The sequence below is a fragment of the Ptychodera flava genome, chromosome 10 (assembly GCF_041260155.1).
Source record: "Ptychodera flava strain L36383 chromosome 10, AS_Pfla_20210202, whole genome shotgun sequence".
NCBI classification, from domain to species: domain Eukaryota; kingdom Metazoa; phylum Hemichordata; class Enteropneusta; family Ptychoderidae; genus Ptychodera; species Ptychodera flava.
In genome coordinates, this window is record NC_091937.1 from 13,641,793 (window position 1) to 13,662,224 (window position 20,432).

General features: G+C 39.4%; 2 protein-coding genes across 2 annotated transcripts; both read right to left on the minus strand.

Moving 5' to 3' along the window:
* Window positions 1–620: 620 nt before the first annotated feature.
* Window positions 621–1,463, minus strand: LOC139143021 (uncharacterized). Its single transcript, XM_070713212.1, has one exon. It carries the CDS (start codon window positions 1,461–1,463, stop codon window positions 621–623), a length of 843 nt encoding a protein of 280 aa, XP_070569313.1.
* A 750-nt stretch (window positions 1,464–2,213) lies between these two features.
* On the minus strand, window positions 2,214–3,650 carry LOC139143022 (uncharacterized). The gene has a single exon (XM_070713213.1). It carries the CDS (start codon window positions 3,648–3,650, stop codon window positions 2,214–2,216), a length of 1,437 nt encoding a protein of 478 aa, XP_070569314.1.
* Window positions 3,651–20,432: the final 16,782 nt, after the last annotated feature.

A 20,432-nucleotide genomic window follows, 5' to 3' on the forward strand; every position in this document is an offset into this window, starting at 1 on the left:
GTCAGATAATTGGCAATCTGGCCAATCACCATGTTTGAGCCAATCTGGCCCTTCCCACCAGAGAGTAGACTTCTCCAAGTCGCGTGTAGAAATTCCACGTGTTACCAGGTCGGCTGGATTATCTTGCCCAGGGCAGTATTTAACTGTGCATGGAAATTCGTTGATTCTCTTTACTCTATTTGCGATAAACAGTGGTAGTTTCTTATCGCTTCTTATCCAGCGAATAACGCTTTGATTGTCCGACCATAGGAAGCGACGTGTGATATTTACTTTATCTTTCAGCGCATCGTAGGTGAAACGGAGAAGTTTTGAACCAATTAGTGCGGCTATCAATTCTATTTGCGGTAGCGTAAGTTCCTTCGTAGGAGCGACGCGAGTCTTTGCCATAATTAATGCAGTCTGGCCCTTGTACCATAGGTACACCGATGCACTGAAAGCCTTGGAGTTCATGTTCATCGTGTAGAATTGTACCTTCAGTGAACCGGCGCGTAAGTCGGTTGCTATGGGTGACCATTGTTTGATTAGGTCGTCTCCTAGAGGTTCATCCCAGTCGAGTTTTCTTTTCCAAAGTTCCTGTATGAACAGTTTTGCCTTTACAAGAACAGGCGATATATATATCCCTAGGGGTCGAATAAGCCTGCGGTTATTTGAGCAACTTCACGTTTAGTCACGAGGTCGTTCGAAGGAGGTTGCGTTTTCTTCATATAAGTCAATGTATCCGAGTTAGAGTCCCAGCGCATTCCGAGAACACCCACGTTGGTGTTCATTTCGAGTGTTTTGTCGCGTTTGGCGAGCGAGCGTACTTCATCACAGTTGGATGACCAAGAGCGTAGTTTAAATCCACCGGCAGTCATGATTTCATTCGCGTCGTTGTAGTATTTCACGGCGTCGGTCGCGTTTTGTACTCCAGTAACAACGTTATCAACGTAAATATTATCTTTCAAATCAGCGGAAGTCGAAGTTGCGTTGTGTTTTTCCAAGTGAGTTTTCACGACGGCGTTCAGAATAAACGGAGAGCAGACCGCGCCAAAGAGGACCGTTTTGAATTGATAGACCTTGAAATTGCTTTCAGGGTCGCTAGGGTCTGATAGCCACAGGAATTTGGTGAATTTCCGATCACTTTCGTCGAGGCGGACATTGAGAAACGCTTTCTCAATATCGCTGATAACGGCAGTCTCATTTAATCGAAATCTGAGTAGTATAGCTGCCATATCGTTTAGCAGAGCAGGCCCAGTCTGTAAACAATCGTTCAAACTAGGGGCGTCAATTGATTGGCGACAGCTGCAATCGTAGACTACACGGATAGGAGTTGTAGTCGAATCTTTCTTAACAGAGCGGTGTGGTAGATAATGTCCACGAGTTATATCATCATCAGAAACTTCTTCAATAAAGTCACGAGAGATTTGCTCTTCAATAATGCGGTTGTACGCGTTCAATAAATCTGGCTTTAATCTGCGTACCATGGCGCGTGTGCGTTTCTCACTAATTTGATAATTGGTCGGTAATGGCGGGTGATCTGGTTTCCAAGGAAGCTTAGCAACGTATTTACCGTCGTCGATTCGTAAGTGGGTATCGCGAAATAATTCAAATTCGCTTACCTTAATGTCCGTTGAGTGCTCTTCATTTCTAATTCCGATAGTGTTTCTAAGTCCCAGAGAGTCTGGAGTTTTGTTTCTTCTTCCATAGAGTGCGTAGCGATATGTAGAATAGTCGCGTTAGCAGCGTTGAGATTGTTTCTCGCGTTTGTAGGTCCAGATAGCAGGTATCCGAATTTTGACTTCACAGCGTAGGGTCCGGGGCCTTCGATGACTTCATTTTCGATGAAGTCCCATGAGCGGTCAGCGCCGATGAGGACGGAGATTTCGAAGGAGGACGCGTCCGAGGGATGATGGGCTAACGGCAGCCCCGTATATAAGGAAGGTCGACAAGCGGTTTCTTGATGAAGTTCTTCATGGCGGAGATCTTCGGTGCGATCAACGCGCTCATTTCCATTGGTCCGTCGCGAGTATGAAGCTTGAACGTAGCCGTTTCGTAGCGTTTACTTTGAGAGAGATCGCCCAATGTTGCGATACTAGTGTTGAGGTAACCGTCCGGTTTAATGTTCAGTTTCCGAATTAAGTCTCTAGCGATAAATGAACGGTTAGAACCTTCGTCGATGAGTACAACAGCGTTGACGGTTTTCCGTCCCGATGAGATAGGAACAACAGCGGTTTTCAGAAGAGCGGTTTTCTTCTTTGTCCGAGGTAGCGAAGTGTACTTGAGTCGTTGCCGCGGCGGGTTGAGCGTGCGAAGCGTTCGCGGGTACCGGGTTGAGGTGAAGCATCAGCGTTACGTTGAGTAGGGGTAGGATCGCGTGAAGTTTCCGAAGTCGTAGAGGTGGATCCCTGGTCCGATTTACAGAGTGAAGTGTGATGCTTTCTATCACATTTGCGGCATTTTCCTTTGGACTTACAGTCGCTGACTTTGTGTTTCCCGAGGCAATTGAAACACAGCCGGTTTTGTTTGACAATATCGTGTCGTTTCGAAGAATCGGTGACCACAGTGCAATCGTTAGGATAGTGTGGTCCTCGGCAAAAGGCGCAACTCTTTTCCTTCCGTTGAGTAGGGCGACGCGCGGCTGAGTTAGTCGCGGTACTTGAGTAAAAGGCGGCGGTACTAGGCATTGAAGACTGAATTGATTCGTCCAATTCAGCAGCACGATTGTTGGAAGACATTATCCGTATCTCGCGTTTGAGAGCCTCGCGAAATTGTTTGAACGTGTGAAATAGTTCATCCTCTAATGGACGTTGAAGCAGCGTCAGTAGATTGGGCGGAAGTTTTTCCAACACTATGATTAAGATCACCCATTCGAATCTTTCTTGTGGAACTTCTAACTGTTCAAGATGGCGAACGTACGTTTCTAACTTATTGTGAAATGCGGTCAAACTTTCGACAGTGTAAGCGGGGTTTTCCAATTTGTAAAAAGCTTTGACGTAAGCTCTGCGTATTTCTTCTTGTCTGCCATATTTATCGCGTAAGAGTTCTATCGCGTCACCATAACTTTTCTTGTTTGATCTCAGTCCGTCTACTACCCCGGCGGGAGGACCGACGAGGTTTGCTCTCAAATACCGAAGTCGCTCAGTGTCATTTAGCGAGGCGTCTTCATGTATGAGAGACATGAAGTTATCGATAAAGCTTGGCCATTTCATGATTTCACCGTCAAATTTTTCAAGAGTCAGTTTCGGCAGATGATTTCCCTTGTGTCTAAAAACGGGCGCAGGCGCCGGCGACGAAGTCGACGATACATTCGAACTAGTCGGCTCGTCAGTATGTTCTCCAATAAATTGTCTATAAAGCTTCAACTTACTGGTGATGAGATCTTCGTATTCGTCTGCTGCTTGAAACTCTTCTTGTAACTTTTCGTTGTTGTTTTTGATGTGTGAAGAAATTTCGTCGTCCAATTTCTTGATGATCTCTAGCTTGTTCGAGACGTTGTTGGTCACTTTGGAAAGTGCTTCAATTTCTTCTTTTGTGGGGTTTTCCTTGAAGGTTATATCGTCCGCTTGCTTCAGAAGTGTTGTTATCCGATCGCGTCTTCCATTTCTTTGGTATTCCAGTTCTTTAGTTTCCTTGGATCCGGAGGACCCGAAGGAGTTTCCGTTTCTTGGCATCGTTGAAAGTATGCTTCAGGCTGTAGTAGGTAGTCTCGCAATCCTGGTCTCGGCACCAGAAATTATGTGTGGAATATGACCAGGTCTGAGTAAGCAGTCGGGAGACGAAGTCGTCTAATACTATAAATGACTACTTTATTCTATACTAATATAATAGACAGTGGCTAATACAGTGAAGCATAACACTTGGGTGAGAGACCGTACATAGAGTCCAGTGACGTGAAGTGTCTCTGTTGAGGGTGGAAAAGTCTCTGATTAGGGAAGGCGAGGTTCCCGTAGATAAAGCACTTTTGGCGGGAAAAGTGTCTATGAGTCATGAGAAAGGCACATGATGGATTAGGCATATTGTCTTAGCAGATGGAATCTCTGGTTGGTAAAATAAAAGTGATAGGAAGCGGTGTCTCAAAGCTTAGTCTTAGAAGGAATGCTATCAGAGTATCTATAGTAAGACACTGTACTAATAATGACGTAATACAAGAATATATTTCCTAACACAAACGAAAAAGTCTCAAAATGTGGCAGGACTCACACTTTAAAGCTCTCTTCAATGAAATTCTAAGCGTGACACTCCCCTTTCATAAATGATAATAACTTGAAAGTCAGGGTCCCAGTGCAAGCTTGAGATTAGAGAAGCGGATTACCCAAAATGTATCGACATTGGAAATTAAAAAATGTTAGCTTTCGTAAAAAGACTAAAATAACTCGTTAATGAAATCATTTTCAAGAATATATAGTTGAAATTTTACTTTTGCCGTAATTCAGAATGTCGCATATCACGCTCTTGCTTTGGAATCGGATTTAGATGAAAGCCTGTTTCCGAATTCGCATTAATCATGCAGTGCGTGGAGGTAAAATGAAAAGGGGTAACGACGGCTATTGTTTTCACTGGACACCACGATTGAAATACCATCTACTGCGCCCTCAATCACGGAACTCACCGAACTTTCTTTTGATCTATTCATGCAGTCTTTTCTTCGGTCATAGCTCTTTATTTTACGTTTCAGTGCAGTAACCACGCACGAGGTTGTGTTTGCCATACTTAAATAATAGGCAGTTAAGCAGCATAAAGAGATTGATCGACAGTTAGAGACCACAACGGCGAAACGAGACTGGCTTGTCCCTATTAATGAACAACTTTGCAATCATACCATCATCAACTGAACATCAACAATACCATACGCCGTCTTCGGACATTGTCGGTACCCTGGACTTCTCTGTAACCCCGCCCTCGTAACCCTCCTACCCTAGTTGGTTAAAATAATCCCCAAAATGATAGGCAACTTCACACATCGGCCTTACTGTTGGGAGTCGATTATTGTAATTGGGTGATTTTGTGATATTAGAGTACATGGCCAGACGCTGCTGAATCGTATAGTGATTTGACCTCGGAAACTTGACTTTGGCCACTGCTAATGGTCAATTGCTTATGAACATACATGTGTAAGGCAATATCTGACAAAAAGTGTTTTACAACAAAACATAACCTGGGTTTCCCTGGGCTCTTCATCAGTCGCAGTAGTTTGTATTACTTTGGAGTTGATTTAGTATTGCCATTGTTCATTGTAAAGAGAAAGCTAGAATTGTTACATTGTGGTCCGACTGTTGTGTGTTTGATTTATCAGGCGAATCATATTTTTTCTTTTGTTTTTTATTTTTACTTCAATCAGAATGTCTCCTAGGTTTCTGTTCGTCACTGGATGCTATAATTGGTTTATCTGGAAATATCATGGCCAAAGCTTGATCGTTTTCTATTATTTTTCCTGGTTCTTTTATCAGGGTTTGTTAAATTAGCTTTGTTTCAATATAAAGACTACAAATTATTGAGTAAATGAGTTTTGTGCTCATGTTATGCATGATTCATATATATTTTAGATAGATGTAACTGACCTTTTATTAATGATACGACATTCCTGTATTTTGTTTTTTTGGTGATTTCGTTGACTTACATTTTGAGGGGAAAATAATTTGGCTTATTTGTAAGTTCACGTTGTTGTTATGTGCGAGCATATCTTGGATGAACTTTTTAAGGTAGCAGTAAAGGCTATTTTTGCACCAATTCTTTTCTCAGAGTTAATGTCAAGTTTCAAGTGTTAGAATCAAGATATTTAGTTCAAATTTTCAGGATAACTCCCTTAGTTAATACTTTCTCCAAAAAATATAAAAATTGTATATTTGTAGCCATGATTTTGAAATATGACACCAATCAATATTAAAATTTAATTTTTCATATTTTTTTTACATATTTGAATTTAATTATAAATTAATATTACCAAATTAGTTATAAATATGTTGACACTATTAATTGTAAGATTTGTACGGCAGGATTTGAAAATTAAATTTGTTTTATGATTTTACATGGGTTTACATATAAAAAAATTATTAAAAACTCTTTCAAATTTCAAAATGTGATTTTTCAAAAAGTACTTCAAATACAGGAAAATTGTGCCGTACAAATCTTATCTGTAACCTTGTTAATAGGCTGTAAAAATTCCATGTCCATATCTCATTTCAAAGGTTGGATTAAATTGGTATAAAATTATGTAGGAAAACTGTTATTCTGTCAAAAATGTTGAAAACAAGCCATATTTGCACCCCTCTTTTGAAGTCACAGAGCAGTCTTTTTGGTTAATCTCACTTTTGACACCTCTTTGACACTCAAAGAATCTAAAAATGCATTTACAATAGCAGTCATGCATTCTGAATGCAAGCACTGCCTTGTCAAACTTTCCTGAAAAACAGTAAAAAATGACTTTCCCTTCCAAACATTTTTTTAAAAGCTAGGGGACATCTACCATAGTTAATACACTAAGGACTCCCCAACTTCCTCTTATTTGGTCAGTTTTTCAGAAGTTTCAACGGGCTATAACTCTGCAATGCCTATGACCCCAAATGTCTAGTTTTTTTTTATTCCACAGAGAATGTTGACTACTTTTATATTTTAATAGTTTTATTGAAGTTTATAACTGACGCTCTAGCCTTTACCGCTACCTTAATATGTTGAGTGACAGCAACTTCTAATAAATACTGAAATATGTCAGTTTGTGTTTTGTGAAGGTTTTGAGTAAATCTGTGCCACCGTTCAAAAATCTAGCTCAAGGTATGTGATTTTGTTGATAGAATGTTCAAGTAAATTTGAACTTTGGGCGCAAAGTGTTGCATTCACTGACAAGTGTTTGCAATTCTCGTCCAGTTCCTGTGTAAATCATGAAAATGTAATCGCTGAAACGTTTCCACATAAATATTTTCAAGCTGTTGGTGTGATATTCAGCATAATTTTCTCTGTTTTGTTGAATGTGACGTCAGCTATTACTGCACAGACTTGTGACCCCATGCTCCCTCCATCCATACATTTGTTTATAGTGTCTTCCGTTCAATTCGAATGTGTTTTGTTTCAGGATTGACAATAGAGCTTTTATACACGACGTTGGTGGAATTTTAGTCCAGCGCTTTACCTACCTCTTCAATAGTTCATCCTGTGGCGTGTTAGTGTATATTTAGACAATATCTAATGATACCAAGATAGGGTTGGACGGTATTTGCATTGATTCTAGCTTGTCATGTAGTCATTGATGTCGCTGACGTCACGTATGTTGGCTGCCTTTTCGACTGCTTGTATGTTGGAATAGTCAAGAAATTACAATATTTGGTTTGTTTTACTAGTTTGCTTGGAGTGCATACAGTCTTGTTTGTTGGGTTTAGGTAAGTGTTAGGTACATTATTCATCAATGAACTTGTGGACGCACATATCACCTGTGATAGTGCGTACAACTACTCTGGAGGATCTGTATAGGGTCAACGGTATAACATCAATTGTGTGTTTGATGTCGTCTTTGCTGTTTTGATGTAATAAAGTTAAGCATTTTGCAGTTTAAAGTCATGGACAATATTGAAAAGCTGCTTATTATCACCAGAACAACTTTCCACGGGACCAGCAGAGAAGCTTCTCTTAGCTCTGTCAGCCTTTCGGAAGACATTTTCCACCTTCGGTAATTACTGTACACCTGGCGATGAATCTAAATCCGAGATTTATTCAGTCACTGATTTCATTCCTGATTGTCTTACTTCGATGATTTAATCATTATCCAATTGTAGTCAAAACTGTTGTTAATATTACGTGAGATACACTCATTTGGGATTGTTAAAAGATTATGAAATACGCTCACTTCTTCAAATTTTTGCGCTATTTTGTTTTCTTTGTTGAAAAGATCGTTCCTGTGACTGAATTTGTATTATATCTTTGAAACTCAGAATGTAGCTTTGGGATGACCTAATTTAGTGACATACATACATACATACATACATACATACATACATACATACATACATACATACATACATACATACATACATACATACATACATATTTATTCTATCTTTTAATCCCTAAAATGGTGTTACTAAGTCCTTGCTAATATTAAAAAATGGGTGATTTTTTTATCCTTTTGTATGTTGTATTTCGTTGAGTAGAATTTAAATACTTCATTACTTTATTATTTAGCTATGTCACGAATAACATGTTACAAGATACAAAGTGTTGTATTTCTTATGTTGTTGAAAAACAGTCAACGTCAGTTTCCAATGAATTAAAGATCAGTGTAAAAACCAATCTTGCAGTCTGTTCACTGAGCGTTTTATCCTCCTTCCAAATGACGCCGGCTTGCAATCTCCAGCGCCTGAATGTGATGTAATCTTTCAAATGTTGTCTCTACTGTCGATTTTTACATTATTGCAAGTGGTTACAGCTAAAGCAAATTAAAAAATAAAGAAGCAAGTGATCAGAATATATTAAATGCCATAACGTTATTAAGGAACAGTGAGTGAGGCAAGGACATTTCCTGTAAAAGTAACATCATCCTTAAAGCCATGACAATCAGCACTGCTTAGAATAGCATGAAATAAAAGTAACGCCCATTTTTAAAGTTCTGTATGTCAAGAATCCCCTGTTCCAACGAGGATTTTTACATGATTTAGTCAAAAAGGTAACACCATTTGAATTTTTTGGTAAGATCGGACATAGAGCTAATTTTTTAAAAAACTACTATTCTCATTGTTTTTCTCACTCATGCAGGCTTTTTCGTCTGAATGACATTTGAATAATCCCACAAATGATTCGTTCTCCCCATTAGAGATTTCAATAATTGCAATGCATCCATTCTTTCATCATATTATAATTCCTATATTATCATAGCCACGAATAATAAATTTAAGATAGTACGCGTCTCGCAAGACAAACTTTCTCGATGAAACTTTCAACCACACTCTTATAAACATCAAATAAACATCGAATAAACATCACACACGAGGGGTTACCCTTCAAAGTTTGGTAAATTTCCTGACATTTGGCGATACTTGAAATTCAAAATGTCGGCCATCCCTGTGTTTACTGTATTGGGAAAGATAAAATTTTCGGTTTTAGGAAATCTAAAGCCGTTAAAATTTTTACTTACTTAAAGGGCTTTAAAATGAGCCAACACAAGTGGTAGATCAGAGAAGACTAAGAGAATCCGAATATCTGTCCCCGATGCGTCACTTTCATGCTCTACATCATGTAACAATGCACCATGTGCATATTGATTCACTTAAATTTTTGCATGCATCGTGAACCGTTGAAAAATCATCATTTTAAAAATTTTAAAATTTGGAAAACATCAACGAATGCATTGTCATGATACATTTCATTGAGCTGCAGCACTGAGTTCGCCAGAGAGTCTCCCTAGGCTACCGGTAAAATGGTCTTTGTCGGACAAGCACATCTTGTCATATACTTGCCTAACACGCGGTGCTGCAACGTCTGGACCTATGCATATCCTTCAGAACTACATGGTTGCAGGTGCATGCTAAAGCAAATTGCCTACACTGATTTATTAAAACTTTTAGTCCTTCACGAATGTGCTTTGATCTGTATAGCGAGTCTTGTCAGCTCGCTGTAAACCCGTCCATCCATCTCTAAATAAAACCCTACTTTCGTAAATGCACTTTCCGCCGACAGACTAAACAAAAATAAATGTTCCGGGCGAACGACGTCTGCAAAGCGATTCAATGTCGACGGCTTGAAGCTGCTCGATGAACCACGGCCAGTCCGTGGAAATAACAATGCAATTCGTATGAACGTCATTCTGTATGAACGTCATTGTAACGATGACAAACGAAACTGTGACAGGGTATACTGTATACAGCGAAGTCATAAACACAATGCAGATGTACAAACATAACGCATAAGATGTTGTGTATGTCGGCGGGAAATGGCATTGTAGTGCTAAACATGAGCGGCGAGACTTGGGTGAGCGATGTCACAGTGAAATCGGATCACCATGGCAACCATCATTATAACGTTACTATGTCCAAATCGTAGAAGCTGAGCCCTCACATTGCATGAAAATTGTGCGCAGGGCACATTTGGTACAATATAGAGACACTTTTTGGTTTTCAAAACCTTTTTAAAGATGTAGATTTTCAAAACAAGGTTTCTCGGGTCCTACGTATGCGTGCGTGAGGAACAGCCAATGGTATTTGCATAATTTCGTATCCCGCCTTTTCATCTCGCTGAAATTAGCAAGTCAGCCATCTTTGTTATCGACTCAATGATAAATAGACAAAGAAGAATAACATTGCTAAAACAATAGAAGAAAATATTCTGTGATTCCGAAGATTTCATCCGAAAATTTCGTCCGAAAATTTTGTCTTTTCAAATATTTACATCCAAACCTGTATAATCAGTCAACATGAAGTGCAGTTAAGTAATGAGCATTTGTATTGGCTGTGGGAACGCGTAGTTCGCAGACGATCCACGACATTTTTATGACTTTGTCCCAACGGTTTGGCACACAATGAGGTGTTCTATATCCAATGAAGTCAATCTGCGTGTTGCCAGTTTTTCAGGTTCAAGAGTCCGTGACGATCTGCACAAAGCCGTTATCAAACTGAAGTTTAACCCATGCCCTGTGCAGATCTTTCAAGATCCTTAAAATCTACTTTACTATGGGGGCTCATGCACAGTTCATTTTTTTCCTTCTGAAGACGCCTCGGGTTTAACATTATATCAATATTTGATTTCATAACCATTGTAATACAGTCTAAAGATGTAACTGATTACGAACAATGGCATTTAATAAGACATGCATGGATCTTAATTTGTCTGTTTGAATTTTTTAGGCGAGCGCGACAACGCTCTTTTCCAGGCCTGAAAGTCGACTGTTCAACATTCTCGTCGACTGCGCACCTTCACCAATGGCGACCGCTTGACGTGAGGTGATTTAGTGAAACACCGGATGTACCGGCAGAATACACAATGAGGTTGCAGCTGCTGGCCGCCGCGGGGGATATGCAAATTTCCTTGAAAGTGCAATTAAAATGAGCTATATCTATTATTTCTTGCTGGTTTGGTATACGGAGGGTAGAGCATCGAATTCACGTTCAATGTTTATGTTCAAAATGTCATTTGGATGTAGTTTGACGTTTTAGTCTGAAAGTTTCATGTCAAGTGAAAAATATTCATAACAATAGGAAAAAGATAAATATACTATATAACATAGAATCTATCTATATCTATAGACTCTATAACTACTTGGACCGTAGGGCAGGCAAAGCATCTGGTGATTCGCAAAATATAATTTACGAGCCATTCGGAATTATGCTTTCTTTGTAGGTGCCAAAATTGTCCGTGTATGACCTCATTTGTTCACAAAAACAATTTTACAAACATGCGGTACTGAGCGTGCCTACTTTTCAAGAGCCAAACGCAAATTTGCTCTGACGAGACAGTCAAAATAGTGGTTCGCATGAGATCAATGAGCGATTGACGCTAACAATATATGTATTTTCCTGCAAATCTGGTCCCGTTTTAGCTTTGGGCGCTATTCAACACAGTCCGGCACTAATCTCCTTAAACGTCGTTTGACAAAGAATGAAAAATGATACGAGATTGTTGCTATCGGTAGCCATGGTTACGAAAAATAGAAGTAATGGTACTAATAATAGCGTTCGTCGTGACATGAAAAAGATCCTCAGTTTGTGAACGTAATGACTTTTTAAATATATATTTATTTTTCTGTGTTATAATTTTTGTTTAACATTTAATTGTTAATCTAGTGCCCATATTGTAACCGTTACGTCAGATTCATTACGAATTAAACTACATTTTTTTTTAAATTTAAAATTGATTATGAGACCGTTTTCGATATTTTTTTGCAAAGAGTGCATTGTTTGTATGTAGAGGCGTTTCCTTTGTTTCAACACGAAAAAATATAAACGGCCTAAAGTGATTTCGAGAAAAAGGAAAGCATAGGTCCCTTTCTGCAGAGATAAAATTGTGGATAAAATTATAGCGGTACTTAAGAAGCAGACGATAATTTATGCATTTGTATGCAAAAAAAAAGAGGAACTAAAAAATGCAGAAAAATATGCTGGCCTTTCGCTGGACAAAATATGCAAATTAGAAGACGAGGCGCAAATTAGATGCTATATCTGTATATCCCTGGTGTGTCCATGTTCTGTGGCAATAAATTAGGTTGTCACATTTGCAAGACAGCCCGTCGAAGCTTGGCAGGTGTGTCTTTAGTCGTATTTATAGAGGACGAGTCTATTATTGTATAGTGCTGTTGTTGGATAAGTGGGATTTTGTCGGCCATGACACTCACAGTGAACCGAATTCATTTATTAAGACAATAGCTGTACGATTTTTCCTCTACAAGCGATGTCACGGTTATGATGTCGATAGACATCGTCAGTCAAATGAGGTAAAAGAAAGTTGTACTCGCAACTTCAGATGGCAGAATCAAGACCAGAATATATAAAACTTGCCACGTCACAAGAATGGTCAGAAAACATGTTTTCCGCATTAATGAGATATTTCTTTTAAATAATAATTTCACGGTTTCAATGTAACATGACAATGAAACGTTAACTGGGTCACGGTGAATAAATTATATTATTGACAACTGGGGGACATTAACGGGACAGCTGTTCTGATGGCCATGGCGTGTTATTGAATATTTGATGGTCATGGCCTGCCGTGTTGCGCGAACGAAGCATGTACCGCTCGGAAAAATACGACAAAATGAGTCGCCATTATGAAACCAATAAACGAGAGTTGGCATCAGATATTACATCATGAACATTTATTTCCAAAATATATAATGGTATGCCTGACTATTGGCACGACGGTTGCGAAGACACATCCGTTTACACTTAAATGTACCTCTGAAAAATTATGAGGAGAGCTGGGCTTGACCTTATTGGCACATTATGACGACATATAAACAGCAGATGCGTTTCTGAATTATTGAGATGCTATTATTGAAAGCTGAAATGCACATTTACGCATCTCATTAACTCATTTTGAATTAATTTATGTTATGCACTCATTGCAACGTCCATGTCTGTTTCACATTGTATGAAAATTCATATCGACACGTCTGATTTATAATATACTAGGATTATGTCACAGTGTATCGAATAGACTGTCACCAATATACCAAAGTACGCTCTTTTTTAAGAATTACCATGATGAAACAAGTTAAAGGTCAATGGATAAAATTTGAAGGTTGGTAGAAACATGGAGGTAGCATCCTCAATGGTAGGAAGTGTTCGATCGTAGTGAGCCATCGCTTCGTCTTTTTTTAAACTCCGTGATCCGGCCGCTGTTCGAGTGAAGTCGTTTAAAATAGGTACCGGACCCGATCTGTTAGATCAAAGAGCATTTTGCCGAGTTACATGTCGATTTAAAATGTTTGATTTTTGTTTCCCTTTTTTGAAATTCTTAACATCGTTCTGGTTATGCTCAATGCGTTTGTTTCATAAAACATACATAAGATTTCTTACCAAGAAATATTTGATGATAAACGGTGATTAGTTATATTACAATAGAACATTTATAATGTATTGGCCTCAACCATCTATAACATTATAGTCTTCTCTGTCATCAACAATAACAATAAGAAGGTCACGTGTCACTGCAAGAAATTATCTTCATCTTGGGACTAATTTGCATAATGAAGGAAAAGAGATCAATTTGTAGCATGTTTTGTCGTTTGAAGCACGGTTGAAGTGATGACACTTCACTTTCGTTTCACCAAGGCAACGGGTGTTAAATGAGCCAGCCTGCAGCCGCATTTTGAATTGGCTTATCAACGAAACGACTGTGCTTTTTATCATGTTTGAAAAATGTAACGAATCTGAAGATATCAAACATAAATGGATATAAAAGAAAGGCATAGATAAGTAACAGTCGCTCGGGGCATTGTTACTTAACTCGAAGTCAGCAGACAGAACACGGCAGCTTTCTTCACACGTGACAAATTCTAATATGTTCAGTGTGCATGGGTCTTTGGTAACACATAAAGGTGTTTTAAAGGCATAATGGTCGATCTGGGATGATGTTGCCACTCCGACAGTCAATGACGTGGAGTAATTCAATACACTTAATGACTGCTCTAATTAAAACGCTGTTTTAATTAGAAAGTAATTGAGTTAAACTTTCATTGATGACCACCGTAGCAGCACGGAAAGTATGATGCATGCACAGGCGACCCAATAGGTTCTGAGTTTTTCACACTGTTTTCTCTATCATTTTCTCTTCTTTCTTCATGCTCTGAATGATCGGAATAAATAAAATAAATGGTTTATATAACCTAACCTAGCCTCTGTGACTCTTTATTTATTTTACACTCCATTACAAGGATATATATCTCTCATACACACATGCTGTAATTAATTAGTCAACACAACTAATTATGCTAATCCGTGGACTTATCAGGGATTTTACGGGTTGGTCAACATCGCGAAAGATAGGAATGGTTACTAACCCTTTTCATTAACATCACTATCTTTCCGATGTTGACCAACCCCTGATAAGTCCACGGATTAACATAATTAGTTGTGTTGACTAATTAATTACAGCATGTGTGTATGAGAGATATACGTCCTTGTAATGGGGTGTAAAATAAATAAAGAGTCACAGAGGCTAGGTTAGGTTATATAAACCATTTATTTTATTTATTCCGATCATTCAGAGCATGAAGAAAGAAGAGAAAATGATAGAGAAAACAGTGTGAAAAACTCAGAACCTATTGGGTCGCCTGTGATGCATGCTGGGAGTTTGTTGTCTACACTGACCTTTATGTGCCGGGGGTTGAAATGACACCCTTGGTACACCAAATGATGGTGCAAGCCAAACTATTTTCCTTAGAAGATATTATTGACTAAGTTGAAATTTTCCAGGATCCGGGTCGGGAAATAACATAATGAAATATATTGATGAATTTATATTTTGCAAACTCTGTGTTGTGAAGATCTTGGAGTTGGAAAATAAATCAAGATCGCCTTGGTTATGTCTGTCTGTCTGTCTGTCTGTCTGTCTGTCTGTCTGTCTGTATGTATGTATATGTATGTATGTATGTATGTATGTATGTATGTATGTATGTATGTATGTATGTATGGCTCTATGGTTTGTTGTACGTATGGTTGTATAGTATGTATATATGTATGTATCTATTTATCTATCTATGTACACCATTTGTTGAATGTCATTTGATTTATGGGAGAAAAATACTGGCGAGATATATACGTTCTCATCCCTGAGGCGATATTTCAGATAGGATGTTTACCTGACGGGTAAACGTGAGGGTATTGTTATATGTAGGCGATTTTATAGATTTGCTCAAATTTATTTCCTCTCTGTAATGACTCAGCAGACAAAGTAATGCATTTTACTGTCAGCTTGCATCGTTAATCATATTTACGATGGGAGTTTCGAGTTGTGAATTCAATGGAGGACCATATATTGCCAGATTTCGAATGAAAATCCGCGACAGTTGTAGAATTAAATATTTGAGTCAGAATCTGTAGTTGCAGTTTGAAAATGAGAAATATGTCGAATCAGATTGCGATGATTTTGAGATGGCATCGCAAACATATTTGGCCACTTTGAGTGGTTGTACGTCAATATAGAAATGTTGTCAATCCAGGTACTAGTTTATCATATTCCTGCACAGAAATGTTCAGATAACATCAAAGAGGCCGCCCACCTTGAAGATGTCGTCATCATTATTTATGGCACAAGTTGGTCGATTGATTTTTGTCTTTCTTTTTCCCTTCATGCGTTGTCTTAACATGGTATTCATCGCTCTGTTACAGCCTTCAAGAATATGCAATTACCCGCCGGATGGCCATTCGACACCTCATCGTAAAGAAGACAATGGATTCCGTTGTCATGTTGCGTTGTTCTCACGTTCGCGTCGACATACCACTCTTCTCATAATCTCTGCCCATCGAACAATACATTGCAAAATATTTGTGGCGGGCTGACCACCCCGGTTCAGCCCCAACCTGGCAGGTGGTAGAACTTTCACACTACTTTTATTGAAGTGCGGAAAATTAGTGGGGTTTTCAGCGTCTTTGTCAAATATTGTGTCAACGCATCCCAAAACAATCCTCGTAATTAGACGGCGCGTAATCTCTTGTTTGCCTCGCGAGAGGGAGTTTCCTGTCACCCGAAACAAAAGATAAGCCGTGAAGGCTGACGAATTAATTATGAAAATTAGGTGTTCGGGTGAACTTGAATTGCAAACAAGCTTCGATGAGGCGATCAAGTTTGTTCAAAGTTGGCTCATTGGGGGAATTAACGCGTTGCTAAAGAGACACTTGTCGGAAAAACATGTTCAACCGCCGGGCCTGATCAAAAGAACACCTTCACGTTGAGAGGTGCTAAAACCTTGCCTCGGAGGGGACAGAAGTTCCACTTGTTGAGAGAGACACAACAGGGAATTTCTGAAGAGGATGCGTCATAAGTAGATGGGGGCTAAAACTGCCTGTAAGGGGTCATTCTGCCAGAAACAAAGAGGGTGCAAGATTATGAAAAAAGGCACATGTTTTTGCTGAGAGTGTTGATTGTTGGAAGAACTCGAGTCTGGTTGTTTGTTGACTCAGCCACTGATCTGAAAAACGTCTGCCCCATCATTTAATACCATTTGCAATGGTCCCTTCAAAAACGGGGATAATGTAAAGCGTCATAACCAAAGCCGCTTTAATGAAGCACGCAACGGAGAGAGAATCGAAGCCCCTTTGGCGATTCTACTTGCGTATGGCGTTTGTATCTCCCCCTTTTGTTCAAAGCTACTCACAATATCTCGTAACGTCTCTGTCATTTGGAGTGACTTTGTTTTGCGGTTAACGAGCATTAGTTTACGACGTCACCACCGAAACAGACAAACCTCCCCCTACTTCCCCAGCTTTAGCGCGACCTCCTCATCGACAGAAAGCCTCCTGAAATTCGGGAGAGACCGCCCTAATAAAATCCTGACCTCGTGGGCATCGTAAGGGCTCCTCTCAATGACGCGGACTGTCATTCAAGTTCTTTCTAATGACTTTGAGTGGTCCGTCAACGAATGCTCGGTTTTGTTTTTTTGATGTTCACCAACCCCAATCGGCACTCTCGTTGGAATTTAGTGTCCTAATTCAACAAAGAAAAACCTCTTTTCTCGCTGTTTATTGAAGGTGTAATTTGTAATGGCACCTGTCTGGAAAATGAAAGAGACAGTAAATTCCATCGTAAAATGCGGAATTTTTTAGAGATACATTTTTTTAAATCTATACCGCTTTCCAAATCAGCTAAAATGATACACATCTAGATTGATCGGGCACAGGGACATCGAGGATGGCAAATGTACATGTATGTTACATGTGAAACGGTGCCAGACGATTTTGTTGGACTTGGAAGAGAAAATAAAGTGGGTGTAAATCTTTGAACCGGATATGAATAATAGCAATATAAAGGAGAATTTATCGAAATAAGAGCATTATTGGCGAACAAGACGACAATTGTAAAAATTTAACGATTTGTATATTAATACATAGATACATAGATACATACATAGATACATACATACATACATACATACATACATACATACATACATACATACATACATACATACTATACGGGTCTGACTGACACAGGCAAATATAATCAAAGATGGAGAATTGTAATTTTGTACGATATCGTCTGCCGTCTAATATACAAGCTTACAATGTACGGAGAGCGGGAGAGAAATAGACTTTACGTAATCCTACCCTCTTTTTGTTTTTGCTATTTCTCTCTTCATTTTGCCGCCCTATTTTCGTGTTTACTCGCGAGATGAAAATTTAATAATCAGTTGAGTCATCTTATTTGCATTGTTCCGAAATTTGTTATTCATTGTTATCCAAAATCTGGTCTTATTCTACTTGGCTGTGCTTCCATTGATTTTTGAGGTGTGACATCGGTGTCTTTTAAATCTTTTTTGTGTCGCATGGTTGCTTAATTAGTGCTAGAGTGGACGTAACGATTAATACATCTGTCGATTTCTTTTGTTTACCAGTGGATGTCATCTGCTTTACAAATCGGTGGTCAGCCCGTTATCACATGCGATGGAAACCCGATCCGGCGGCTACTCTGTACAGCTCTCCGTGTCCGGCCTATTATCCTCGCCACAAGGAAAGCCAATCAACACCCTGTTTGACAAAAAACACTTCTACCGGAGAGTCTTAATTTGGAGCAGCTTTCCGACGCGAAATACGATACGATCACGGGGCATGCGCATGCAGGGAGACTAACAGCGCCGGTGCAGCCCTGCTGTTGTACCGCGCTCACAAACAGCCCGAGCGTAGAATTCAAGAGTGCCCAAAACAAAATGGGAATTATGGCGCAAATACATGGTTATGTAAGCGGGGCTAAGGGAAGTACCGCCGAGCGCTCGAGGCAAAAGTCACAGCAGGTTTAACTCGTAAACAACCACGTCCACACAGCCAAAACTACCGGACGGAAATGTCAATATTTTGACCAAAGCTCTCGTTCAATCCCACACACCTGTTGATGCGAAGGATGCAAACGTCGTCACAGGATTGAGTTTTCTTTTAACGAAAGATTGGAACACAAATTTAAATCGATGAAAAAAATTCCATAGTTTATGCGACTATAAAGGTCTCAATGGCATTATCATTTAATGTACATTTTTTGTTTGCTTTACAGGTCTAGTGCAGACATGCCGACAATATTCACCTGGGGGTCATAAAAATATCACTCAACCACGGCCATAACACTTGTCCGGAAAATAGTCCACGGAATGTCGCGACTAGATGGAAAACCTACAAGGCAAATAATATTATGTAATGTACGACCCATATACAGTGACAAATTTCTTATACAGGGCACACTTGCGCAATGAGACTTTCCTCGCTGACTTTCCAACACAACGACAAAAGACTGGAAATGATGAAAAGTTGTTTTCCCACGTTCGGTCTACCTGAGCGCAAAGTGGTTTTAGATCCGAAGGGGGTTATACACAGCCTGAGAATGGACGAGTATGAACAGAAAAGCATGGACCATGGAGCTAATGAAAGCGACTGAGGCCGTGGATGGCCAGACAAAGAAAAAAAGTGTCGATGAGCTTCTGAACACAAAAAGTTCCAACTGAAAATCGATCCTGTGTCAAATGACACTCAAGGCTGTTAGGAGGTGGTAAATTTGATACGTGTGTGTCACGCCTGAAGACTGAGGCACCGACACTAAACTGAATGAGGTCGAAATCGGGCAAAATGTAAACACTTGACATCCCCGTTAAACGCCGACAAGAACATAACCGCTGCTTGTAAACAAGAGTGCCCAAACAGATAAATGTTCCAACAACCACCTATCTAAGCGCACACAAATCCGATTTTCTCCACCGACCAGAATTCATGGCCAAAAGAAAAAATTGCAGAAGTGTTTCGAGGGATAATGGCCGTGTGGAAATTATGCATGTAAATAAGAAATGCGAAATCTTCCCTAAGCTTTTCCGGCTAGAGTGGGCATCGACAAAGGGAAGTTGCTAACTAATTTTAGCACCCACGAATAAGTTGAGAATTCACGCCAGCTTATCATTCCTCATGGAATACCGTCTTACAGAGCCTTTGGTGGCAATCAACATCTGCTCATGATCGGCCACAAAGGCGTCTGCAATCCACATAGATTTTTTGCATAAGGTTCTTTGTTTGAAAGGCATCTCTTAAATCAACAACACACACCGTGGGATGATTTAATGTTCAGAATGAGTCAAATAGTTTTATTTCGAAGTAATCTTTCTTCCATACAAAAACTCAGCCACTCAAAAAATAATTTTACAATATGTACAATCTTAGACCCTAAGGGTCTGTGGTACAATCAGTGCGCCCGCGGGTACTGCACTGTCGATAGTCCCCATTGCACACACATGCGCATAACTCACATGGCAAGTTTTTTAGCAACCATATTACTCCCTTTTTTCTGTTTTTACAAGGGATTGTCTCGTAATTAGTCAATTCGTGGAGGAATTGTTAGTGTGTTTTGTGCACAATACTGTAACTCGACACTAATCCCCCTGTCTTCACTGTTTTAGCAGAACTTCCCAATAGCACGCCTTCATCTCAAAGAAAGGCTTATTTCAGAAGACACTGACAGATGTCCATAGACAATTGATGTTCGCTAGAATTTTTTTCCCTTCAGCTCTTTCCTCAAAAAGTTACAAAAATGCGTCGACGGAGTCTTTTTTTATAATTTTAACGTAAAAAAGCCATCGCGGGTCAACACAGCTACAATGTTGGTTTTACAAAAGAATGACCCCCCTCACAATACTGGACTAATGGACCCTATGTACAATAACCATGCATGTTTTGTTACGTTTGGACGAATATAAACAGTACTATCTTAACTTGCCGAGTTGTCTATGGGTTCCATTATCCAACCCCCCTCCACGGTTTACTTTCACTGGTTGACTTATGGACGTGTTTGAT

Excerpts from the sequence above, each read along its gene's own strand:
- LOC139143021 (XM_070713212.1), bottom strand. The coding sequence starts at position 1,463 with ATGGTACGCAGATTAAAGCCAGATTTATTGAACGCGTACAACCGCATT.
- LOC139143022 (XM_070713213.1), bottom strand. The coding sequence starts at position 3,650 with ATGCCAAGAAACGGAAACTCCTTCGGGTCCTCCGGATCCAAGGAAACT.